Below are 27,860 nucleotides of genomic sequence, written 5' to 3' on the forward strand. Positions count from 1 at the left end.
CACCAGTTTTATATATACACAATAGGTCGTGTGTCTTCTAATTTACAGCATTCTGGAGTTGGAATATGAATCAGAGGGAAGAAGAGAGTATAAGACCATGGATGTGCAGAATGTGCAAGATACGAGTTCCCACGAATCCTAAGAAGAAGAATTAATAAATGTACAGTCAATAATAAGATGCACAGAATCTTCTGCAGTAGGGTTTGATGAATTTGACTTCAATAATCTTTATGTCTGGTAGGGTCTTATCTGTATTGTACAATAATTATGCTCAGTTTTAATATATGTGGAAAACTATTTGCAGGCTCATCATACACACTTTTTTCTTTTTTCTATTAACCTTACAGACTGTGATTTACACACACTGGCTTTGGATGTACATAATATTTTCCAAATTAGTACTTTCATTTAAAAGGGTTTCGACTTACAATAATTTTTCACATTTTCACACTGAAATCGCTCACAGTACTTCCCCTGCATCATTTCATCTTGTTTTTCATCATGCTATCATTCAGTAAGCTGTCATGCAAATGTTGGAAATGTCAAAAATACTCAACATACAATGTGTACTTGAATATGCAAATTAATAGTTAAGTTATTGTGGTACAAAAAATAAAATAAAATCAGCTGTAGGCTTTAGGTTGGAAAATCCCAAAGGTTTCTCGTTGCATTAAGTATTTTGCGAAACATCCACCAAATATCTGATGCTGCAGTTTAGGCTTTACAACTTTTTTCCCCCATATGTCTGAGAGAAAGTCAACAGAGACCTTGTGGAAGCAGAAAAGCTGCAAACCTTTAAATCAGCTTTTTCTGTGGCTGAAGTTCAGTCGCGTTCCAGACTAGAACCGTCAGCAATGTCTTCACCTCGAAGACGTGTGCGGGCGGCTGCAGTTTATCAGCTTCCTGTGGTGATGGTGCTCAAGTACGTTGGACTGAGTCACTTAAACCTACAGACTGATAGAATTCCTTTAAATAAAGTGGTGTATGCGGCATTGAATTGATGAACATAAAGAAAACGAGAGGTTAAATGTGATGGGGGAGTTAAAAAGGGAAAGAGCCAGAAGCCCCCCCACTCAGGATAATGGACGTCTCATGTGTGTCGGCGGGCAGCGGAGCACCAACATACTTGAGACGTCCAAGCGTTTTGCGTGTTCAAGTACAAGCTCTCAAATTCAACTTCACGTCACTTCTATAAACCACTTGTGCTGCTGTTGTAATTCCTCACTCCAATCCCACAGAGTTAATCAGATTGTTTTTTTGTTTTTTTTAAAATGGTTTGCTTCAAGGCGTGTGGAATAATCCTCAGTATGTACGGAGAGACGGTTTGCCCCAGAGACGTTTGATTATTCCGCCATGTTCTCCGTGAGTGTCTAATTTAATGAAAAGTCGTTACCGCACCGTTATAATGAGGCTAGACTTTGACAAGACACGCTCAGCTGATTCGGACCGATTCTCAGAGCGGGGCCGCAGATTAAGGGGTTCATGCTATGAGGCTGTACTTCCTCACGTATGTTGAGGATGGTTTTTAGAACCACAACCCAGTCCTCGCATCATAATGAGTTGTAGCTGTGATGTAAAACTGTGGTTTAAATTGACGATTTTTCATGATTTGCTCCAGAAACTGTAGCATCACAGCTGATCACATCTTCTGAGGTCAGTTTTTTCCGCATGAAATTTGACTTGAGTGAGAAAGTGGAATAAATAAATGAACAATAGGCGGATGAAGTGAGACGTTCTTTTACCTGTAGCTGCTACTATGCAACAATACCATATGAAAAGAAAACACTAAATATATAGAACTTGCATTTGGACAATAAACTATTTCTTTGTGTCAAATGTAAAGATGCTTTTCTGCATTGTTTATTTAAAAAAATAAAACATTCCATATCGACTCATATCGGGAAACATGAACACTAATATCCATATTTCCAAGAAAGGCTCATATCGACTGATATTATGGACTGACTGATAGATATATTGGGGTCAAATGGAAACTTGTGAGTTTGTGGTTGCTGAGATCAAATTAATCATTTATAAAATGCAGGAAACAGAACACAATACACATCGTTGGTCACTAATATTGTTTTGACACATTTCTTTTTTTTAATTTCTTTTACAAGGAGGTGGTTTGAATTATGATGCAGGTGTCACCCTGCAGTAATTGCATCCGTGGCCGGTCAGGTTCCTCCATAAGAACCCAATTACAGCAGAAACAGGGAGTCAGTTATTCAAAGGTGCTTGACCTTCACAACAGCCATGGCAACGTCTTTGTGTGTGTGTGTGTGTGTGTGTGTGTGTGTGTGTGTGTGTGTGTGTGTGTGTGTGTGTGTGTGTGTGTGTGTGTGTGTGTGTGTGTGTGTGTGTGTGTGTGTGTGTGTGTTTTGTTGTTACAGAGTGCGCAGGTGTACAGTTCACTGTGTCTGCCCCACTGAGTTGGAGAGTTTACACTGGCTGTTTTTTTCACCTCCTGTCTGAGACCTCGGAGCACGGCGACCAACAGGAAGCGGGTTTAATGGAGTGGCTGCAACGTGCTGCCTGATTGTCGGCCGTTCTGTTTCTGAATCGCGCTGCTGTCACACTGTTCAAGAAATGAATGAATTGCCCGTGGGTGGCATGGGGGGGGGGGGGGGGGGGGGGCGGAAGTCTTTTCCGTTCTATTCTTCTTTTTCTCTTTTCAGATGTGTCACATCAGGCGAGCATTTAACTCGGTCTGAGCGAAAGATAGAAAAAAAGGGAAAAGATGAGGGTTCTTGGCGTGATGCTGACCTGCACACCTTCGCTGTAATCCCAGGATCTTCTTCATAGTGGTTCAGAGATAGTCTGCCACGCAAGCAGCGGCGGGATCAACTCTGAAGAGGCAATCACTATTTTTCCATAGGGTGTATGATGGAAAAATAACCTTCCTGTAAGAGCAGGGGATTGTGCGCATGGTTACGAATACGGAATTAGTGTTGCATTTTTTGAAGGGTGCCGAGGTCAAACTTCCTTTTTTTTTTTCTCTCTGCTTATAACTGAGATTATTATCAGAGCCACGAGGTTGTTATGGAGCTGAACTGAAATGTGTATTGGGACATTCAGAGCAATCCTGTAAGGCCATTTTACTTTTACAGCACATTTCCACAACAATTCAAAGTGCTTTACATGAAATATGGAAATTATAGAGGCAACACAAGAGAAAGAGTTGCATAGAGAAATGAGTAATTATATGATTTCATAAAAGGCAGTGGCAAATAGTTCTTGATGGCTGAAGTTATTATCTGATGATTTGAATGCATGTAAGCAGGTAAAACAGACGCTCGCTGAACTTGAATATTAATCCGCCTGACTCCTCAGCTCTTACTCTCCGACACCGCGTGGTTTTCTCCCCCCCCCCGTCCTCTGCAGGATGAGCAGTTAAAAGGCAAAGCCGGTGAGGGAGTAATGGTAATGTACAGCAGGAGCTCTCTTTTGCCTCCTCCACGCTCTCCCTCCCTGCGTGAGGAGAGAGGTCTGCTGAAAACCAGCGTGGCCACTGGCTTCCTTCTGCGAGCACTCAATTAATCTTGGTGCTCAACTGGTGCAAAGTAGCGTTTGTATTTTAATTTTTTTCAGCCAACAAGCTTTCAGAGGAGAACGAGGGAAGGGAGGGGGCTGCGGAGGGTGCGCGTCAAAATTCAAAACCCAACAGAGGCGCGCACGTTGTACTCCCACTCCCCGTCACTTAGCGCCGCGCTGCCCACCTCAGCCGGGGTGAATATAAAGGAGAAGTTTAGACGCCAGACTTGATATTCTTCATGTGAGGCAGCTCCCAGCAACCTCTTCTTCTCCTTCTTCATCTTCATCGTCTTTTTTCTTTGGTTCTCAATCCTCTTCACTCTCAAGCGTGTGGGAGTGCGGGCGTGTGTGAAATCTAGCAGGACTTCCAGATCACTGAGCGAGAAAAGTCTGGATCATGGGGGCTCTAATGGTCATCTTCTCCCTGCAGCCGAAACAGAGACGCAAGACGACAGGTATGAGGGCATTATGGGATAGAGGAGGACATTTATTTTGATATGTTTTTTTAATAAATGTTTGGAAAGTTGATAGAGTTTTCATGACGTCGTCTTAATGATGAGATACTTTTACAGATAAATTCTGTGTTTGTGAGTTTCCTGTCTTATTCTGTGTGTCTGTGTGTGTGCGTGTGTGTGTTTTGGACTTGTCACATCGTTCCTGACCAATCTGCTGTTTGAGTTCTCGTTGCCACCTCACTAGTCCATGAAATTGACTGGAGGTCAGCCACCTCTTGGTTGAACATTTCCATCTGAACTTCACACGCTCACTTTTTTTCCATTTGCTTTGCCCTGCATTGATTTATTTTACAGTGGCATCACACACACACATGCACACACACGTGCACACACAGCATGCCACATCGACTCTCCGCCAACACACTCGCACAAGCTTATGTTACATCCCAGCGTCCCGGAGATAATGTGCAGGTCAGCCCCGGCGTCACAACTCGTAACAAAAAAGATGACTGACTTATATTAAAGGAAGGTGAAATATTTAGTGGGTGGCCCGGCGGACTGTGGTGGGTTATATTTAGTGGTGTGTCGCGGGACGGAGACAGAACGGGTGACACACGACGAACAAAAAGTCATATTTCACTCGGGTACTTTGAGAAAAGCTCGAGAGCAAAATGAATGAGGGGCTCTCTGTGACTTTCTCAGGCAATGGATCACAGAGCGGGCAGTCACGTGCACTGTAAGCACAGGGACCTAGAAAGCAGAACATGGGATCAGGAACACACAGTCTTACACCAGGTTGTGTACATGTACTCTACACCAAAGTATAGTAGTGTCGTTTTTTTGGGGTTCATGATGAAACAGATTGTGACAGCTCTTCATTCTGTGTTTGACAGGAGCCAAACAATGCTGTCACTTCATCGCATTCCGCCACAATCCCGTCCTCTCGGTTACTGTTGCTACGCTTGTGTGTCTGCGCAGCTGACAAATGCGTTTGGCGACCATCGTGTTGCGTCAGATAGTGAGTTTGGCAGGAGTCGCTGGATTGTAATCGTCCTTAAATCCAATAAAGAGCTGAGCCCAACCGCTATGGTTTGCCTACACCCATTTCGTGGCTGTGGTGATGTGACCAATAATTATATCAAGATAAAAATGTTCACATCAATAAATGTCAATAATTTTCAGGATAAATATCACGTAATTGTTGAAATTTAGGTTTAAAGACAGATCTTTGCTCCTGAGCGAAGTTTCGGGTTTTAAACTTGACAAACCTTGATGAATCTTGATGATTATATAGCAATGATTGTTGATATTGTTTTATTCCCCAGCTCCAGACCTAAACTTTTTTTATTGTACAATAACCTGTAGCTCTACAAGATTCTAAAGTGGAAGCAAAGAATCCCTGGTTAAGCTTATTATTGTAGCTAGTTATCTACTTTGCAAAAATCATCCTATAATGTTGTGCCTAATCTTGTTTGCTAAGCTATGGTCACATGGTCATAAAATAATTTAACTGAGCGACAATTGATTCATTGATTGGTTGATAAATTAATTAGCTGTTGGTGATTTAATCCTAAATTAAAAGTGATCAAAAATATATTTTGCCAATGTCAAAACTATGAATAGTGTCTCTTCTGGATGAAATGATTGGAACATCATCTTGAGCTCCTGCAAATAATGATGGACAAGTTCAGTGTATAGACCAAAAAAATGATCGAATTGAACAATAATAATTAAAATGATAATTATAATAGAAATAATGATATGGAAGTAAAACCCAGTAAGAGTCTGAATAAGATAGTTGAATAATAGATTGAAGTTATTCTGGCATATGAATGAGGTGAAGAAACAGAATATAGCAACAAGTCAAATACAACATTATAAAAGAATAATAAAATAAAAGAAATGACAGTTGTTGTTCCTCCTATTGGTTGATGAATTCGTTGTTACGCTCATCTTGACCTGCAGCAGTGACATTAACATCACCTCCATCTTTGTCGAGGATCAAATTCAATCATACTAATTAATGTCAGTACAGATTTTAGACCAAAATTACCTCCTGATATTTTGTCAAATTATGCAACACGCTGACGCACAGCATGTAGGGTTCTTTAGATGAGGACGAAATAATAAAACATGCTTTGTCAAAGAGATCTTAGTGCTACTCCACTACCCACTCTAATGCTTTTCCATTAATTTTCATAGCCGCGCTCATCTACATGACAAGAGGTGACGGTGCAACTTTGACGCCCAACTCCGGCTTCGAGTGTCCCCGCCGTGTTCCTAAATGTCACCCGGGAGAAAAGATGTGCCGGCTTCATTGTCGTGGTGCCTGCCGATATGTTTGGCCTCGTGCCGCCTGTCAGTATCATTTCAGACGTGTCGCCTGTTTGTGTCGTGTGCGTGGGGAGTTGGGATGAGTGGATTCTGTGTAGGAGTTGGGATCATTTAGAAGGAGAGCTGCTCGAAAACAGCACAACATTAAGCATGACTCAGGCTACCAACTGGTAAATCAATGTACAAAACACCATTAAAACTTGTTTAAAAAAACTTTAAATCAGCTGCCTTGAGGTGTAAGCTGTTTTTCTCGTCACATTAGCGCAAGTACTTCTGGCCCCGTCTCCGGCCAGGCCTTCTGGTGTTTACGAACCTGAGCGGAGACTGCAGCCGACCACAGGGAGAGCAGCTGTCATTTTTGGGGGTAGCCGTGCCCAATCACCATGCTCGCCTCCAGCCAAATCTGACCACACGAAAAAATATACGATATTTTCTGTTTGAAAAGCAAACCTTTGCAGCTGATCACCATTACTTGCTATCTGAAGCACTTCGAGACGGCATAAACGATAGAAACACATAAAACACAGCAGTTAGTCCAAAAAGTACAAAATAGACCACATTCAAAACAGAAAACTAGAAACTGATAAAGTATTTCTTCAAAAAGCAGCGTATTCCAAATGGCTCAGGGCTTCAGCTGAGATAGATCTGGAACCGAAAGAAGTCCCCTCAGAGAGGATCTGAAGGTGTGAACAGCGACTTCCTGGGATGAGAGATCTGAGATATCAGACCATGTAGTGCTTTAAAGGACCTTTTAAAATCTAAAAAGTGCAGCTTTACTATTTGGGCAGGTAGATAATCTGTTACAGTAATCAAAGCATGGTGAGATAAAGGCTTGTTAGTTTATTTGTATTCAAAGTTGAACATAGGTTGAATTCTGGCAGTGGACTTTAAATGAACTTTAGTTGTAAATGTGCTGCTCAAAGCTTAAGTTGCAGTCGAGATTTCTAGCAACAGGCCTAACATATTAAAACAAGTGCCCAGTAGATGGCAGTATTTTCAATGTCAGAGTTTAAATGAACAGTGTTGTTTGTTTTGGTTAAAATTCGTATACATCCAGGTTCTTGCATCAACCCACAAGCTCACCTGTAGAGAGCCAAGCAAACTGTATGTGCACTTATAAGATGACCAAATAGGAACGCATAAAAAAACAATAATTAACTGGTCCCGAAATTGACCCTTGAGGTGCCCCATTCTGAAGTGTAGCAAAAAATGGTGATTAATGGATACAAGGATTTTTATGGAATCCTATTTGGATTTATGACCAATACTTTGGCTTCACGTTTTTCGAGAGCTGTCATTTCTTCCATCTTTATTTACAGTCTATGGATCTGACTGAGTGCAGTGCCCGACATACCCACCCACACGTTTCTCGAGTATGTCTCGTAAAATGCCACGATTGCATCAAAAGCAGCTCTCGACTCAAGCAGTGCAAGAACAGAGCAGATGCCAGCATCATAGGTCCTTAAAGGAAGAAGAATGGTTCTTCCATAACAGCGGTGGTGGGGGGGGTTGCTTGGAAACGATTTTCTTCCGAGTATTTAGGTGATGAAATGTCATTTCGAAGTAGGTCAGTAATTTTCACAAGCCACATGTCCAGGCTTGAGCAGACTCCAAGCTTCGGATTCACTGACTGAGAGTTAAAGACACAGACGATTTGCTGAAGCTCAAGTGAAATGTCTCTGAAGGCTCCGGTATCACTCTGAAAACAGTTTAAATTAAAACCTTCCATTATTGCTAATCTTCTTAAGCCTCAAAAACCCTATAATAACTGTTTGTACTGTGTAAACTGTCTGTTTTTGTGCAACCCATCTGTCACGTGAAGCATTTCTCACCGAGCCGCTCGTGTTGTTTTCGAAGTGTCGGGCGGACGTCTCAGCGTGACGGAGATTTCGAGGGAACATTTAGCGCTCGCGTGCTTCTTCAGCGCTGTTCATCTCACCTTAGGTACAAGTAGTGGACCGTATCACAGCACTAACCAGCAGCCAATGACAGGTCCTCCAAGGTCTCTGGTAAATGCCCAGTGGTCGTTACTATAGGGGAGATGACATTCAGAGGATAATTGTCTCTTATGAATAACCACCTGAAACTGCAGAGAAGCACTTTCCGACATGATATAAGGCTCAGCTTGCATTTTAAAAAGGTGGATTTCTGAATGTAAGTCACCCTCTGGAAACATGTTTTTCTTCTCCTAACAGCTGTAAAAGTATAAAAATAACATAACATAGAATGTAAAATACTCCTGATGTCCCTATTCTGTGTTGTGTAAATGTGCAAAGGCCACTCTTACATGAGGGATTGAGGAGGGGGTCACCTGTGCAGCTTTCACTTCCCCTCTCCCCCTTTTATTCTTTCTTTTATCTGAAACATGTAATCTCCGCCCTGCTCAAAGTCGCCGTGTCATTATCCTCTGTTGGTTGTTCAGATCTCTAAATTAGCATTTAAATTGAAAAGCAAAGGCACATCTGTTGGATTTTGGTGCTGCAAGCTCGTTTTTTTGGTTTCCCTCCGTGGGGTGGCACTCTTTGCTCTGTGAAATTAATCACTCCATGCCCACAGGGTGACCAGGTATTAAGAGGGGCTCACTCAGAACTGGATGAATGAGCAGGGGGGGTGGGGGTGCTGCTCGGGGAACGCTCCGCAGGGGCAGAGAAGTGGTCTGCGGCGTGCACGGACACCGGTGTGGCTCATGGTGAACCATGGCAGCGCACACGGAGAGCGAATCAAGTTATTTACTGACGCCCCCAGGGAGCAGGCCTGGTTCACTCCTAACCACAATGTAGAGTGTTTGAATCCATAATGATACCCAATGATGCAGTTGATTTAATGTCAGGATAGTGTTTGTAATGTATCTATATTCATGTGAATCACAGGATAGAAAACGTTTTGAGGCATAAAATTCAGAATGAGTAACAACACATCTTTAAACGCAAGGCCAATAATAAGGGGGATGAAAATCACAAACACCAAAGACTCACATCATTGACTAATAAAAAATATATTTTAATAGATCATACATATAAAAAAAAGGATATATTTTTCTATTAATTATTTGATCTTCAATGTAAAATAATAATTTAAACTAAAATATCAAAATAAAAAAACAATAAATCATACATCAGTAGATGTTTTCAAGACAATCAAATCAATTATTGTATTGATTATAAATATAATAAAGTATATGACTAATAACTAATAAATATAAAATACATGTATTATAGACATTATTTCAATATGGTGATCATGAAGATAAATCAGTATTTTTTACTCAGAGCTTTGACTTGTTCATTCTCGCCGTCGCCACTTGATGGCAGCAAAATCAAAGAAACATTGAGAAAAGGTCGTGTATTTCGATGGATTTTATTCCCCTTACAACTGCCAATCTTATAATAGTTGTAGTAATAGTAGTTACAACAATATATTGTTGATTGTTATATGTCTTTTATGATTGACTGTAGGAATCAGGGTCACACGGGTCTCGTCACTGAACACTTTTATCAACATAGTGGAAACTAAAATAATAAAAGAAAAAGGTCTTGTTTTTGGTCGCAAACCAGGATCAGACTCAGTATTTAAATCATCTCAAACAAACATTCAAGCCAAGCAGATCTATTAGATTATTAGTTTTATATCAATTCCATATTTCACTCTTCATTCAGGAGCTGGACCCCGGCTGCCCTCCATTATCGCTTCCATTACAACAAAGATACCGTTTGCTTTCATTGCTTTTGAGTGTTTTATATTAGGTTATGTTCTTCCAGGAAAATGTCTTGCACAACAAATTTGACTGCAGACTCATTCTACCTGCAATCCATTACTGGGAGTTTAACAAGGCCCCCAATCACATTAATTTGCAATTAACCACGTTGTTTGAAGGTTGCAGGCCACGGGGGCCGGCTTTTGCAATATCCCCAAAACAAATGGAAGACAGTGATTTGTTTTAACGCCACGTTGCAGCTTTGCCGTTTTATCTGGAGATTAGAAATTCAATTGTAACTTCATTTACCTCAAAGAAAAACTTCCTTCCTTCCTTCCTTCCGCTGTGTTTGTTCATTTACGATAAGAGGAGGATTTGACTGTACCTGCAGGTGCACTCATCACACTACAGCAATCACGATAACTGAAATAAGCCTATATATTGGGAGGAGGAGGGCTATGAAGTGGATCATCCCTTGTTGAGTAATCGTACGTGACCTCATGTACATAACCTCATCTTTTCCTTTCACTGTAGTTTTGGACAAATGTTACCCGAACTTGCATCAATCTGGTGATTTTGTGGGATGTATTTTCAGCTGCAACACTCAACACAAATTATATCTGATGCCATTTTTTCCTTCCTGATACCAATTCTAATACCTGGACTTTGCACATCGGCTGATACAGAGTCTGTCACCAGTGCATTTATAAATAAATAACTCAAATAATGTATTTTAACAGCTTTTTGCTACGAACTCTGTATGAAAGTGATGTTTGCCATCATTGTTGTATGGCCTGGCTCAGGTTAAACCCTTTGGAAAAACAAATGCATACAGAGAATAAATCACATAGAACTTTGTTTGTTAATTTTGAACTTACTTTACTCTAGAAATTTAGAAAATAGCTCAATTTTCACTGGCACTAAGAACTTTCTCCTATTAAATATTAATTAAAAAAAATCCCTAAGAGCTGACATAGAATTTTCACTTCACTCTTGTTCCTGGTGACCCTCACTGTCTGTAGGTCAAGTTTCAAGAGATTTTACTTTAGAAATTCTGAGGAAAACAAATGGAAAGTTAGCTCAAGTTTCATTATGGCATTAATAACTGTCTGCTAATATTAATTACATACATCTAGGTGTAAACGTACGTAATACGTAATCACTGCTCACGGTTTGCAGTCGCTGCTGACGTCCTCCGGCCCCTACGATCCAACGCGACCTCGCAGCCTTAACCGACGCGCCACAATACCTCCACGCTGGCAATTACCTTCATCACCAATCACGCGCTGATTGATACGGCATACTGTGTGCTGATGACACGCACCAAACCTTGATTATTGTCATCGCCATTAGCCAGGAGGGTTGATTACACCCTATGCAGAGTTCTGAGGTGATTGGAGAGCAGGTGTTTGCGGTTCCTGCGAGATTAGGTCACGTTAGCGTTCAAAGAGAAACACCACATCTTGAAATCGCTTGAAATTAAAACACACCTGGAGGTTCTTTTGCCAGAGAAACTTTCATTAGACTTTCTTTTCACCTTTATAAAACCCTGTTCTCTCAAGGCTTCCTACACAGCTGCCTGTCCTGTCTTGTCCAAACACACACACACACACACTCTCTCTCTCCTGGGGGCTCAGGAGCTATATTTGTCTCCTGCTCAGCTGCCACAAATAAAAGAAAAGTAACTGATAGTGGGCTAAATGAGCCGCCCAGTCGCGTTCACAGCGCAGAGGTTGTTTCCATGGTAAATCCCCTGTCCTAAAAATTCTCTTTGAGCCGACGGACTGTGAGGATGAGTGTGGGATCACTTCCCGTCCCTGAGAGGATCTGCAAGGGGAGCCTTATCTCCGGGGCAGCTTTTTAATTATAAGCTACAATGTCACTTTATTTTTTCTTGATAAGCATACAAAGAGCGTCCTGGAAGGATCCTCGCCCTCTCTTAAAGGGCTGCGGTTTGCTTTTTTGGGCTCATATTTAAAAAATCTGATTGAAGCCACCAGCGCCTTTCATCCGTTTCTGGCAGACACATGTCATAAGTTTACTTGGCCCATTTCGAAGACACTTTCAGGTCACGCTATAAATCTTGGAAACGCCAGCTTCTGTATCGATGGGATGTGAGCGAGGCAGTGAGGGAATTCTAAAGGTAGAACAGACATGTTATGATGAACCTAATCATCGATGTCTACACGGTTTGCTGCTGAGAATCAGGAGCCACCACATGGAACAGGTATCCTTTTGTCCCCAGCGGCCACCTGCTGCCGACTGCAGCCACGTTTCCTCCCGCTCCCTCCGAGTCCTTTCTTCTCTACCGTGTTGTCTTTCTCGCTGACCTCTCCCTCGCCACCTCTCCCTTAAGGGGTCACACTTTATTTTAAGTCCGGGTGACGGCGAGGTCGCGAATGCAGGTGATGGCTCGAGCTGTGATTTTTTATTTTTTTTTTTTTACGCTGATCTGTCCGCCCACAGCTTCTTTGTCGAGTCTGGACTCTCCAGCCACAACCATCATTTTCTATTCAAGAGTAGATATCGGGAAAAAAAGGTGGAAAATATTCAAGATTTTACTTGAGTTATTCCTGTCACCGAAATTCAAACAGCAATTTTTGCTATTTATTTTGCTCTTATTCGGACTAAAATCTCCATTTTCCATTTTGTTCTCTTGGGACCACACAGATAATAAGTACTATGTCTTTAAACACTGTATTATATCCAAAGACTTTTTAGTTCACATCTGCATACATGTTATACATCTGGCCAATTGTGTATACACAATTTAGTGTGTGAAATAAATTCTATTTTGTTTTGTGAACGTTAAATCTTATGTAAAATGAAAACCACCTATAATTTATTACTGCAACAGTATACAGTATATATATAATTTAATGCATGATGTCATCTCTTGTCAACACGGATATTATTAGTTTTATTCCAAGAACAAGCCGACTGAAGCTAAATGTGATGTAACTGAGAGAAAATGCAGGTAAACAGGTCAGTGCTTCCCCTGAGGACATTTATCAGCGGTGGTGAGGTTCACAAGTGTGTTTTCACAGCAATTTGTTAGTTAGCAGCATTACTAAAAAAAATGACTGAACCGACTGTGGGGCCGGTGCAGGTTGCTACAGGGTCTCAGTGGAGGACAAGGGTCTTCAGAGACAGACAGAATCCTTTAGCCTACTCCGATGACTGTTTCTAAGAAAGACATAGTTGAGATATTTCAGTCTTGACCATCATTGTTGCGACAGACCGGAATTGCACTGACACGGCTAAACTTGTAAAATGCAACATTTTCTCATATAATTTATAGGCGATCTAAGATTTTTGTGTTTCTTCAATGCGTTTGGCCTTTTCGCACACGTCAGTGCTCGGTATCTCACAGCCACCGGTGGATCACCTCCATCTCTCATCCTCCTGGTTTTATTCCAGCAGTCTGTCCCTCTCTCCTCCTCACGCCCCCTCGTCTTTATCCTCGCCACCCCACCTACCTCCCTCTCCTTTCTCTTCCACACTTCTCCCCCCCACTCCCCTCCCTTCTCTCTCTCTCTCTCTCTCTCTCTCTCTCCGTGACTTTGTGCCGGCCTCCTCGTCACGAGCCGGAGATGCAGGGGGCTTTTAAGTGGCGTTTAATGGCCCGCTGACGGCGGTGCGTGCTGAGCTCTGTACTCGTCTTTGGCCGCGGGCAGCGTGTGACCCGCCTGACATGTCGACTATGAACTTGGAGGGACTGGAGATGATTGCCGTGCTGGTGGTCGTGGTTTTGTTTGTCAAGGCGCTGGAGCAGTTTGGTTTGTTAGAAGACGACTATGACGGTAAGGAGACGGCTGAGCTGGAAACTCTCTCGTTTTGAGTAGCAATCTCCAACTGGTTGCAAGTTCAAAAGCAAGTGGTTCATTGGGTCTCTGAGGCGTGAAGGACCATCTGTGAGTTCCTGTGGTACAAACGTGTGAAGGAGATGTGTGTAGATTCAGGGATTCCATCTGTTGCATCTCTTTGGATGTACCTGGTAAACATAAAATATAGTGTGCACCAAGAAAAACTACACAGCTGATTTATTTTGCAAATATTCCAGGATCACAAGATATGCAAACATTAAAAAGGATGTGTCATAGATCCTAATCCGATTATGGAGATTATTTTGTGAACTCTTTGGCCTCGTGCTCCCGTTTCCCGCTTTTATTTTAATATCTTGCCTCTTTGCATGATTCACTGGACTTCGCTGCTAATTGGCTCCACAGTTATGAGTCGGTCAGTGCACATATGTCCGAATTATAAAATCTGACGCTTCTGCTTTTTCTTGAACGCTTCCTTTTGTTTTGAAGTGTTCTCTCCATCTCACTCTCCAGTCACATCTTTCGACACTTTGCTTCTGTACTTTGATGGTTATTCGATTTGAATGAAATTGGATTGGATGGGAAAGCTCGCAGCGTCTGTGGGTCGGCTAACTTGCTTATCCAAATGAGAGTGGGGACGGTTGAGGACCGATTGCAGCAGCTGGAACCTGGAGATCCTGCCGCTTTCGAGCCGGAGAGTGTTGCCAGGGTGGCGTTTGGCATGAAACCGGCGAAATGAAAAGGAGATTGAAATATTAAACATGCTGCCCCTCTGGAAATTAACCTTTTCAATTGTGTTTAAAAAGTTAATAAGTGAGGATATGATGAAAAGTTGAAGTCTTCTCCTCCGTGGTGGAACTTTTTTAGGTGGTTTTTCACTTTCTTTCTCATGTTTTGGTAGCTTAGAAGAGAATAAAGGTTGAAGCTGCTGCACCTACAGGAGGTTTGTCAAGGTGCCATTAAGCGATTCTCTCCCACTAAAGTGTGAATCTAATATTCAGGAGTTGGGTCTCTCTGGCACCACCTGTTATTTATAAACTGTGCTGTGAACAAGCTGTGTGCCTTAAGGTTGGGCTTCCACAAGTGAGAGGCGAACACGCGTCTTAAGATTCGTTCTAGAGTAAAGTCACAATGTTCTTTTTCTACTGTGGCGATATTATTCTGTTTTACACAATATGTTGAATCGAACGCCCACTTAAGAGACGCAAACGGCAACAATGGCATTCGCACGTGGGATTGTGAACGTTCCACGAACGCCACTTTCCCTCAGCTCGGTCCCTGCTGAGAGATGCATGCAGTTTCTTTGTGGATGGCGAGGATCTGCTTGAGTGGAGACTCAACATCTACATTTGAAGTTTCAGTTTCCCTTAAGATTTTTGCGACTACATCAAAAAATGCTTTGCGTGTTTTTTTTAAAGATTCCAGTTGTCAGCTTTTGAAAAAGTTAAAATAGCTGCAAGATATTTAAACAAATTATTCATGGGGGGGGAAAAAGAATCTTGATTAAATCCTTAATTGCCCTTATGTTAAAAAACACGATTGATGTCTGGCATTTAGGAATTCCCCCATTTTTAAATCAGCTCCATTATAATCACCATTTTGATAAATGTCATGTGCTTATTCAAGGGTTAATTTATTTAATTTAATCCAGAACTATTAAAATACTTCAAAAAAGAGGAGACAGCTTAATTATTGTGACAAATTTGTGGATTTTTTAAATACATGTGTTTATTGAAGTGAGATCTTAAAGGTTTATTTGCACGTACAGTTCTGTATTTGTTTAGATCTGTTGAGGCCTTCTCAGAGAGGTTTAATTTTCAATTTCAATTTAGATGTTTATCTTCAAATTGCCGATGAATGAAAATCTATCTCTCCCCAAATCTAATCAGACTTGAAGCAACACAGACGTCTGTTGAGCTGCTCTGTGGTGCGCTCTCCCACTGGATGGCTCCTGGATAAAAATAGACCTGCAACACAGCCGGACGCAAATGGCTCTTTGGTCCCCGTGACAGTGAGTGACTGTGCTCGGGCACGTGGCGGCCGACAGGAGCAGCTTGTTTGATACGGCGTTTTTGGCAAATTAGTCCAATCACACATCAGACAGGATTTTATGACCAATAATTCCAAGAAGAAATAGCCAAATGCACATTGGCACATTCCGACTTGCACAACATTATGTTTTTGCAATTATGTCGTTCATATCGTTTTGTCTTATTCTCCAATGAGCCAAATTAACATTTACTTTAATAGAATTTAGTGGGAACACAACTAATGTTTGCATCCAAATGCTTCAAGCACAGTGCACACATGGGCCCCTGACTGTATAGTATTGTGTTTGTACAGCTGCACTAAATCCAAAGACATGACTGCAACACACTATCCTCCCATTGTTGCAGGTTTTACGTACTTTATAGTAAATCTCAGCTGAGGTGACTTGGCTGTGTTTAGGGATCAGGCTATAGATCCTTTGTGTGTGTGTGTGTTACAGAGCCATGATTCAACATGCTAAATATTACTGTTATTAAACGGTGAGCTGTAATTGAATGGATCCACTTCAAAAACATATGTGGTGTTTTGCACAAAGGCCTAAGCTGTGCATGGTGTATCACACACAGCACATGTTCTGGATGCATAAAGGATTCTCAATGTATTCCGGTGTGAATGCACAATAGATTGAGAATGTACTTTGCATCATAATGATATTTGCTAAGGGGATGTCTTAATGCACATGGGTGCTTTATGACACATGATTTCCTCGAGTAAGAGACGTGTGCTGTAAAGTCGGAGCAGCAGCAGATGAAATAAATCTGGTGAAGTGCTGCCATGAAGTGGCTTTGAGAACCTGTCTGTGTTTGATGATGACATTTACTGAAGTTCTGCTACTTTTATAATACAATAGTTTTGAGATCCTACCCAAAGTGAACACAGAGCCGGGAGCTTTTACTCCATCACGTGACTCATAATACCAAAAAACGATTTAATTTTATGAACATTTGCATAAAGAATACCAGCATGTGTCAGAGTACATTAAAAACTCATAATGTCCTTTGAGCTGCATAGCTCAGAGGTTCTCAATGTTTTTCTCAACCAAGGACCTCGTACAAGATAGAAAATATTCTGGGGACCCTCTCATGGAATAGTTTGACATTTTACACTTTTAGAAATGTCATGTCCACACAGATTTCTGATGTGTCATGGTCATTTTAATGGATCAAACTGAATGAATTGAAAACTTTCCATGGGCCCCCCAGTAGTATGCCACCGACCCCCCAGGGGTCCTGGGACCACCATTTGAGAACCTCTGACTTGATTATAAGGATATAACATTGAACCATGAACTTTGCAGACACTGTGGACTGGAGTACAGGCTTTGTCCAGCAGAGGGAACCAAAGCTTTCTGTCAGAATCAGAATCAACCAGCAACACCAGCTGCCAGTCTGGTTCTGAATAGAAGTTAACAGAGGTTTTTACACTGACAATAAGTAGGAGCAAATTAATAAATACCTTTTGTTGTAGGCATTTAAAAATTACATAAATCTACTAAGTAATGTCTCCAGTGTTGTAACTTCTTGCGCAGTGGTTGTCAAAGAAATAAAATGGATTATGAAGCAGTGTCACATTGTAAACAACGTACAGCTCAATAGAAAATCAGATGTCAGGTGACCTGGGTGTGTGTCCCTAACACCTTGGGGCCCAGTTGGGGTCTTTTCCTCCTGATCCAGAGCCATTGGCTTCAACGTTCTGCAGAGCCTGATGTTTCTTCTATGATCTGGTGTAGGGCTTAACCGTGGATTCTTTGAGCAACCTGGTTGTGGATGTTGCATTAAAGCCTCTGCAGCATTTCCCATTCATGTTCACATGCTCCTCATTTCCTTCCTTTTACACTTAAAACCAAATAGTTGCATGTTCTTGAATGAGGTTTTGAAAACTACAGTTTCTGATAATTGCCTCGGGTCTCAGACAGGTATTACAGGCACATTCAGAGCTTTCCACCGAATTAAACCCAGTCGGTGGCGTTTCCACGGGCATTAGCTCCCCTCCGTCATCAATCACCGCAGTAACAAGGGAGCCACCGGCGAGTGTTTCCCAGCATCAGCGTCTGCACAGCTGTGATTTGTTTTAGCTGCTCGCTGCAGAAACACACTTTTAAAAGGGCAGATTGTTTTGCAGCTTGATTGAGAATCACCCGAGTCGGAGCTGTGGAGCTCTCCGCGGTAAAGCCGCGCTGTTGATTTGCGTTCGGGGAAGGTAATTTTCAAGGCGACTGAATAGGGAACAAAGCTTTATATGAACAAAGCTCTGTGTGGTGCATCTTTTGAAGTGAACACTTCAAACAAAAAGCAACCAGCTCTAACCTTGTGCTTTAAGTATTTAACAACGTGAAACTTTTGACATAATCGAGCATTAGATGAAGTATCAAGCCTCTGTTTTTCTAATCTGATTAACATTTGGATTTGTCCGGGTTAGGCGATCTCTCACAGAAACTATTTTTCTCCACGACGAGTATTAATCTTGTGGAAAATGTAGATTTGCTAAACTTTTGTTTTTTTCTTCTAATTCTTTTCTTGGTTTCTGTATTTGTGCAAAATCCTCACACATAATTTTGCCACCTCCCAATATAACGCTCTTCCTGAGTGTGTGCCACACAGAAAATATGCTGCTATTTGTTATTGCAGTATTTGGCATGATTATCCCGTTTGATGCTAAATTAGAGACGACTGCTATTAGACTGGAGTTCACCTAATTTAGAAGATGGGCCATTATGTACCAAATTGTACTGTATGACATATCTTAGGTTGGTTAATTAAGTCTCTAAAAGACAATGCACACTTAACTATATTAAATTCAACCTTTCTTTGAATATCAAAAGTTGTTTTTTGTCTCTGCCATTGGATTTAATGCATTTTATTGAACTTTAATCCCATGATATGAAATGCTGGTGTCAGATTTACTTTGAATTCTCTGGTGTTTCCCTTCAGGGTCGTTAAAAAAAACTGGTGCCTGCTCTGCTGCTTAGTCGTATCTGATCTGCTTCATAGGTCTGTGAACCAAACGGCTCGTGGCAATGATTCTCTCTCGTCTTAAAACTGTTGTGGAGACGTTGACGGACGTCTCCACGCAATTAAATGTAAATAAGAGATTGTTTACATCAGGAACCTCTGCTGCAACGTTTCATCCCCACATCCACGATTCCTTTAAGAAATAAACACCTGTATTGATTTTTTTTTTCCCCTCAGTGCGCCCTCTCTGCCGTATCTCATCCTGCGGACAGTGGCTCCAGCCGTCTTGTGTTCCGTCTGCCATTTTATGTCCCCGCTTGTCTTCTCTCCTTTTTACTCCTCCGACTAATGCATACTCCCTATTGACCTTTTCACTTGAAGTTCGGTTTGACGGGCACCTCGCTGCCGTAAATCAGATGACAGGCCCCGGCGCTGCACAAGGCAAACCGCGTCCTCTACATGAGCCGTCACACCGCAGCTAATATGGCCAAGACGAGCAGGAAAGCGGATCAATGTTATCAGCTGGAACACGCTGCCCCTCAGCTTTGTGCTACTGTCCATTTGCAGACAAGGCAATTGACGTTCCCCCTTTTTTTACGCCACAACTAATCGTACGGAAAGAAATGGGGTGATGATAAAATCTCAGGGCCGTGCTGAAGAGTGATGGCTGACATGTCTCGTGATGAACGGCATTCTTTAGAGAAGCCATGTTGGACCAGATACAAGGAATTCACCTCAAGGCTGTTTACTAAGTTTTATTTATGTGTGGTTGCCTCCTGCAGTGCATCATACCTGGTACAGTTATATTACCAAGGTTGAATTATCCACAGTGGAGTTCAGTCTCTTTCAGAATATTTGATAAAAACAAATAGTGATCACAGTTGAATTCTGTTTAACTCGGGGGTGTCTGAAAAGAATTTGATGTCTGCTGGGTGCAGAAATGCACACTTCTTCTCTTTGGTTTACATGATTGCTAAATATGGAGCTAATTAAAGACTGGAAATGGAATTCAGCCATTATTCTCGCAGCTATTTACACATGTACCTTTTCAACCTTGACATATAAAATGCCTTTCTCAGTTATTTAAAGGTCACGTTTTCAAGTGAATTTTTTCGTCAGACTAATAACAAGAATAGCAGCTATTTACCTACCTTAAATCAGTAAATCATCACAATCGAGTCAGAATCAAACCATACAGCAACATTTTTACAATTGTTTCGCTAAAAATTGACCGAAATTATGAATACAAATTTCTGCAGATTGATTTAATTGATAGATCTAATTGATTTAACTTATAATTGATATTTCTAAGCTCTCACATTTGGTGTTAAAAGGAGTAATTCAGGTGGAAAATCGATCCACACAGTGAGGGCTCGCTCATGTGTTTACTCCCATCCAACCTTAAATACTGTGCATTCAGGACGTGCAAACATATATTTGTTATAATCTAACCTAAAACAGACTGAGGAGTTAAAACAAGCTGAAAGTGTTGACTCATACCTGTCGATGCGTATTTGCGATGAAGGGGTTGTCGATGGCGAAATCCCCTGAATGCATGCATGCACACGCACCTGGCCACAAAGTTAGTCCTGAGTATCAGAATCACCCCGTGGCACTGTGCGGTTGATTGCTCATGCTTGTTTCGCCGAGGGTCGCCCCGGTTCACGGCTCGTAATTGCCTTTCCCCCGTTTCGCAGGCGCCGCTTCAGTAAATACGACGGCCTGGTTTTAATGTGCCTCGGGGAAAAAAAACACAAGCCAAACACTAATGCTGCTTTGCATGCCTGAGCACATCGCTGCAGGTGTCGCCTAATTATATCACCCACTTGTACCCCCGAGCCGATCTGTAAACAGCGGGACCATCTCATCTTCGCCGCGCCGTGATTGATGATGGCTGCATCGGAAACCAGCTCCCCCCCCCTCTCTCCTGGTCCTGTACTTCCACAAGGACTCCAGAGAGATTGAGAACACTTGTCACTTCATGAAAATGCTCTCAAGGGTTCTTTGGTTAGAACATGAGGATTTTAGATTCACAGCAAAATATTTATTGAGATTACTCCTGCACCCGTGGTGTTCAATTTAGTTTTATGACTATTTGTTGCTCTACAGTGTTTCTGAAGTGTGAGCAAGCGGAAATTATCAAAGCATCGTCAAGGCTCGTCAGGAATATAACAGATTTAACAGATTTTGTTTGTCTTCATCCATCCATCGATTATCTAAACCACTTTAATTGCCGTCGAGGCTGCATCCCATGGAGGCTGCATTTAAAGACCGCTTGCATCACAGCAGAGCATTTAGGCTGTACCATTTCGAGAGGGTTCTTTAAATGCGGCCTACAAATGCATCCTTTCATACCCAAGAAACGAAGGCTGCAACAGGTGGATCCTTTTCCGGCCCCACCTATCCTAGGATTCACTGCGCTTCAGTGACAAACAAAGCTGGTGACGCTGATCAGGGAAATCCTCTGTAGACCAGACCATCTTATTTCGGTTTAGCCTTCGCAGCCTACACGGGTGCATAGACCGAACCCATTCGGATGTAGCCCCTGACATGAGACCGCTTAAGACACAGCTCAGGAAAAGATGCAAACTCCATTCTTTGTCTACATACATCATATTTAACGTACCCATGGATAGTGAGGCGGATTCATCGACCTCTACTGATGGTCGTGTCCTCTGCGTCTAACTCTCCTCAGACCAGAGGGGAGGAGATTCCGTCCCCTTGTGAATACCAGGGACGGAAAGTTGCGAGACAGGTGCCAGCGACAAGTGAGAGAAAATGTGTAATCTCTCCCGAGATCGGTGTCTATCGGTCGACACAGGCAGACGAACAAAAGAGCTGGAGTTTTGTCACCCAGACTTGTTCATTACACAGATAAGAAACGACAGAGTTGGTGACACAGCAGCCGCCTGACATTTCCGACTCGGATCAATCAGAGACGTCGCCCGTCAGAGGTGACGGAGGAGGGGCGCTTCACTGGAGACATGATGGTGTGTAGTGATTTGGGAGGTGCGAACCGTCATGAAGTGATCGGATCTATTTTGTGTAGTTATGAGAAGTTATCCTGATTTATTCTTACCATTTAAATATGTATAAGAATTCACTTAATAAAAAATGCAACTTTATTTTAACTAATAAAACCTAAACATATAAACCATGTAAAAACACATGTTTTACCAATATATATATATATATTTTTAAAGGCACAAATGTCCCTGTCTTTATTTAGAGAAATGTCATAAGATGATAAAATTACTCTCCTGTGTAACATTGCAAAGATGCTTTTCTTCAAATCTAATGATAACAAATACCAGTAATATTGTCTGTTCCACCATTTTGGGGATTTTAGCTTCATCTCCAATGTTATTAAAGATATTTATCTGGTTGAGATGAGAACACCAGAGGATCACAGTATAGACCTACTTTATCATATCAATAGATAGAACCTGAAACAGTCGAAAGTAGAACAAGCGTGTATATAATTGTATAACAGGCTTTTCCACCTCACAGGATGTAAATTATGAGTATTTTGCTGAGTATAATATCAAAGTCCAGTATTTAAGTCTAGGTAAGCATTTTATTCAGGTTCAGTATCATTAGCTTTGGCAACAGTCAGGTTTTGTAGTTCTGTTAAAAAGAAAATACTTTATTTATTGTGATTTCAGGAGACTGGAGAGTGTTTTACAGAACCTTTGATCAAATAGTCACTTTTTACTCAAATCTCTTTCACATAATAGCAGCGTCAACTCTCGACACCTAATTTGTCCTTTCAGATTTGAATACAAAACCATTTTGTAATTTGAATCGTCCGGAACAAAAAAGCCCTGTCAGGTCAACAAATGCAGAATTATTTTACGCTGTCCATCTGTCAGACCTGCTGTGCTGTAAAAGTGTTGTAGCGGCTATTGTCCAGAATCGGTGTGACATTAATGGAGCAGGATGTGTGATGTAGTATTTACCTGTCAGAGGCGTTGATAGAATAATGCCTCCTCTAGTTTGGATGGATGAGCCGTGGCACAGAAACCCCACCCCCACTCTCCCCTCACCCTCTCACCTCCACCCTCTCCCCTTCAATAATCCATTGGTTGGATATTGTATCACTAGGCTGAGGGAAGAGGTTATGATTGGTCAATCAACCCCCATCAGGCTCCCAGGGACCATGTGGAGAACCAGGATGGCGTGAGGCCTGAGGGCATGCATCCCCGTGGCTCTGGGAGAAACTTGGCCGCGTTCAGGAAAACGAAGCCTCCGCTGGCCAACGTACACGTGGCTGGAATGGATGTGTGATGTGGCCGGGGGAATCACTGATGTCGTGCCAGTTGCCCACATGTTGCCGTCGCCTAGGATACGCTGAGGCAGTTGGGTCAGCTGATATTCTGTACACTCCACTGTACGTGACAGCTGGGTAATGCTTTGAACCAAACCAGAACCTCACCCACAGGAGGGGTCGTTTACTGACTTACGCTATTATTGAAAAGTGGGGCAGGTTCTATTCGGCATTTAGATGCTTTTGGTGCTTTTTGAGACGTATTAAAGGAGTTAAATCTGCAGTAACTGGTTATAAGGCGACTTAGGGGCAGCAGATACAAGCTGGGATGCCGACTTGCTGATTGATGTGGTGTAGATGCTATTAAACGGTTGCTTATTTACACATTCAGCAGATTTGCAGACGCATTACCATTCATTTGGAGCAGTTTTTCTGAAAACCTGTTGAATTTAAGTTGAATTTAAGCCTTTTTAAAGCTTTTCCTCTGAAGACGGTCGACTGCTGTAGCTGGAAATCACACAGTCGAGATCAGTGAGAATGAATTAAAACCGAAAAGCTGTGGGACATAAAACAGTGAGTGAAAAGATGATAAAAATGCAGAGTTGAGTTGGGTTCATCGTTAGTCGTGACCCCTTTTATAAACACATTAATATGATCTATTATTAATGGAACAATACTTATGATAGCTGCTTTAATATTTAATGGTAATTCTTCAATTGTATACTAAGTCTCCGAAGGTTTACAATACCATTCATTGTTGTGGCTTAAATAGCTAATAAACAATAGAATTCCCCTAAGGAGGAATCACTGTATAATAGATTGAATTCTATTTTAACAAAAACGCTCCCCCCATCATATATATCGCACATATTCATACAGTCATATTGTCGGTGGGTGTTTCTCATCCTCTATGGATGAGCCTCACATACCAATGATTCCTTACATATCCAGGGGGGGAAGTCAGATTAAGTTGGATGTGTCTGCTGAATAATATTTTCTTTTTCAAACAGCACAACCCTCAATTATTCACTTTATTTATTTTTTTATTTTTTTCCGGTAGAATTGTAGACGTGTCCTTTTTGCATTTTGTTGCCCGTTCAGAGAAGAACGTTGAAGTAAATGTAAATGCATATGAGAGCTTCTTATTGGGCTTTCAGGCTGCGGAGTAAGTGGCGAGTGAAAATTTCATTCAAAATCATCGAGAGGTGTGATGATTGCAATCAAGGCGGCGATGGTGGAGTTCATTTCCAATGCAGATGAATGAAAGCAGAGGAGATGTAAAAGCGGTTCTAGTATTGAAACTATTTTAAATTAGGTTGTTTTTTGTATATTTTGAGCTTTTTATATCTGTATTGTTGAGCGCAGTAATGCATCGATTGAATAATATTTCATTTTAAGTTCAATGAATTTAATTTCGATGTTCTTTTCTAATGATCATTAATTAGGCTCGAGGTGGATGATTAGGATTATGACAGTCTGCACAAGGCCAGTAGGTGGTGGTGTCTTCACTCATTTGCTCCAAACACTTAATCAACCCCCCCCCCCCCCCCACACACACACACACACACACACACACACACACACACACACACACACACACACACACACACCACTCCACTTCATCTCAGCCACATTAACATCCCTTTGGAAAAGAGTTGGTTAAATTGAATGAAGCAGTGTGATCAATAACATACACTTACATTGATATGTATAAAAACCACTGAGACATATTGACTCCTCTCATTCCCATATTGCTTTTACCCATGAAACCCTCTCATGTAAAAGCTTAGAAGAGGCAGAATTAACAGTCACATGGCTGATTATGCATTTTTATTTATTTATCTGGTTTTGATGCATGAAAACAATGGAGTTTTCTCATATCTTTAACCCCTTTTTTGGGGAGAAAATTTGCATATTGCATATGCAACAGTAGTTGAAAAGCGCAGCAGATTGATATTGTCTGTCTGAAAAGTGGATTACAGCCAGTGTATTATGACAAAGCTGTTGTTTTCCATCCATCCTGCTTTATTTTCCCCTCATCTGCAACTTCAGTTCTTTCTGCGGCTTGAAAACCGTGTCACTTTCATGATTTAATCATATGATACAATAGTAAACACACACACACCCACAGTAACTCGACAATGAGACATTAACACAATTCATTGACTCATTTTTCTGATTGTGTCAGTGCTGTATTTGCATTCCTGGATTTGTGTTTGCACTTAATGTGAACGCGTAGAGCTCCAGCGTCTCACGTCCCCTCCGCCTCTGTCTCACCATCCTCCACCCGCCCCTCTCCCTCACACATATCCACTCCCTCTCATCCTCCCTCCCTTTACTCTGCAGCCAGGCAGTCAGAGCGAGAGGGAGCCGCAAACTATCAGGCGAGAGCGGAGTTTTCTTTTCTCCCGGCTTTTTCACCTGTCTCCTCATCTGTGAGAAGAGGAAAGGAGGAGGAAGCTTTGAGATCAGCATGCCTGGACTTTATTCCACCTGGAGCCAGCTTTTCTAAATTCTCTTTCACCCCCCTTACCCCCCTTGAGACCAGAGAGACCCTAAATGACTTCAGGCTCCTCACAAACCCGACACCGGCTCTCGTCTCTCTGATCCTCGACCTCCTCGTATTTAAACAGGGCAGCAGGCGGGTGCCGGGAGGTGCCCGGCCCCTAGGTGTGGGCCGGTGCAGCACTGGAGTGGGTGCAGGGGAACTGGAGTGCGGGGCCGGGTGACAGCGCTGGTCCTGGCGGGGGTCCCGAGGGCGAGGAGGCCGGCTCGGGCTCCGGGTCCGGGTCAGGGAATGGTGGCACGGAGTTGTCCGAGGGCGGAGCGATGATAAATGCAATCTGGGAGACGGAGGGGCTGCAAACGGTGGGAATCGTGGTGCTGGTGTTCGCTTCGATCAAGCTGCTGCACCTGCTGGGGCTCATCAGCTTCTCGGAGGGTAAGGCGCTGATGGAGGGACGGGGGGTATGAAGGGAGAGAAGGAGGAGAGAAATGGAGAATTTCCAACTTCTGTTCTTCGGTTGCTTTAACTCCTGACCTGAAGTTTCTAAAACGGCTATTTGAGAACGTTAATTGAGGTTAATTGAGGCAGGGAAGAAGACTGGATTGTCTTTTTTTGAGTGGAAGTCGAAGTAAGTGTGAGGTTGAGATGTGACTGGAGGCAGGAAAACTTTGAGTCGGGAGAAATGTGTCAGTTTAGAAAGATTTGAAAAGCTTTTGGAGGACTTTGAATTTCCTGGGTTCGGAAAGATGGGGAATGAAAGACACGTCTGTCATTCTAAAGCCTCTGAGGTCAATTCCATCTCTCCTTTTTGTGCATATGTTTTAAGAGGATGTGTGTACAGGCGTGTTTTAGTAACTCATCTCACAGTGTCTTTCGTGTGTATATACGTCTTCTCTGTGGACCCAGGGGGGGAATTCAGGGCACCGCCTGGCTCGCGGTGCGCAGAGCGAGCCGGGGCCTAAATAAACTGTTTGGTTTGGATCCTCTGCGGTTGTCTCATTAAATAAAGTGGAGCAGCACAGTAAGCAGTTTCAGCAGAAAAACCCAGCCTATTCATCAGATCGCTGTTTAGTAAACACGCCTTATCTTCTAATTAGAATCATCCGTCAAACGTCTCCGAAGCCGCATCCATATTCAGCAGAAAAAAGAAAGAAGCGGCCATGTGTGAAAGCAAGTAGCTGGAAAAAGCTGACCTGACCCCGAGGGGAGTGTTTACACAGGGTGGAGGTGTCAGCGTCTGCGTGTTGGCCGTGACTGTGTTATTTCAAAAGGCACATGGGAGCAGTGTTTTCATTTTTTTAACAGTTTACATGCTTCAGTAAACAGCGCAGTGCGAAGGTGGGGGGGGGGGAGTCTGGCCAGGCCATGTTTTCCCAAAAGCAGCCGACGACGTGATATTGATGGTTTTTACCGTGATGAGACGATAGAGACGTCAGAGGAGTTTTGATATGATCAGTATGCCACTCAGGTGTCTGTCACTGTTTACAGGGGGACGCTGTCAGAGCTCGTGTCTCCTGACGAGCAGTCGATGCAGATATCGATTCGGTGCATAGAGAGAAAAAGATGAGTAGAGTTAAGAGTACGTCTCTCTTTTTTCTTACGATGATGGGAATTGATTTGAAAATGAGGGATCACAGTTGTTTGTGTCAACACTGGAGTTCTCAGCTGAGGGAAGTGACATGTATGGAATCTTAAAATCCTGTTGGGCTTCGAGACAACTTAAAGTAAACCTGAATTCAAACTATAGTGCGCAACTAACAATTACTACCAAAGTTTTTACGTTTGATTAATGAGTTGATCATTTTCTCCATTAAAATCTTAAAGCATTTGTGCATAAAATGAAGGAAGATAGTGAGAAATGGCATAAATGATTTGTTTTCTTAAAGCCAACATAACCAACATTAAAAAACATTTATTTTTTCTTTGATACAAGGACAAAAAAAGCTAAGAAAAACATCAAATCTTCACATTTTCATCTTCCATCACTGAGATCAGATGATTTGTTTCAGCTTTAATGTAAAAAAGTCAGTTGTTTTGACCAACCACAAACCTATAGATAGATAGATAATTCATACTGTTGGCAATTCATTCTCAACTCATCATTCATTCTGTTAAACTAATCATTATAGAAAAAGATAAAGGTCAAAGGGTTGCACTTGAATCTGGGGCCTTCTGGCTTTAAAGTCTCAGTCCTGACCTCTGAGCCACAGCTTCATTCAAACCCAACAGTCGTGTTGTGTTTCCAG

General features: G+C 42.1%; 1 protein-coding gene across 8 annotated transcripts in view; it reads left to right on the forward strand.

The window, feature by feature from the left end:
• kcnip4 (Kv channel interacting protein 4) overlaps positions 1–27,860 on the forward strand; it is a 140,514-nt gene that overhangs the window by 67,665 nt on the left and 44,989 nt on the right. Inside the window, exon 1 of one of the 8 annotated variants that reach the window (XM_034568701.1) lies at positions 3,641–3,989. The exons of 5 other annotated variants lie outside the window; for them this stretch is intronic. In XM_034568701.1, coding sequence (XP_034424592.1) covers positions 3,932–3,989 — 58 coding nt within the window. In that variant the 5' untranslated portion in view covers positions 3,641–3,931. Of the gene's footprint in view, positions 1–3,640; positions 3,990–13,581; positions 13,821–25,394; positions 26,050–27,860 lie in introns of those variants that run through there. 2 more of the 8 variants (XM_034568697.1, XM_034568696.1) reach the window with 2 other exon arrangements.

The sequence above is a fragment of the Hippoglossus hippoglossus genome, chromosome 18 (assembly GCF_009819705.1).
Source record: "Hippoglossus hippoglossus isolate fHipHip1 chromosome 18, fHipHip1.pri, whole genome shotgun sequence".
In the NCBI taxonomy this organism is placed as follows: Eukaryota; Metazoa; Chordata; class Actinopteri; order Pleuronectiformes; family Pleuronectidae; genus Hippoglossus; species Hippoglossus hippoglossus.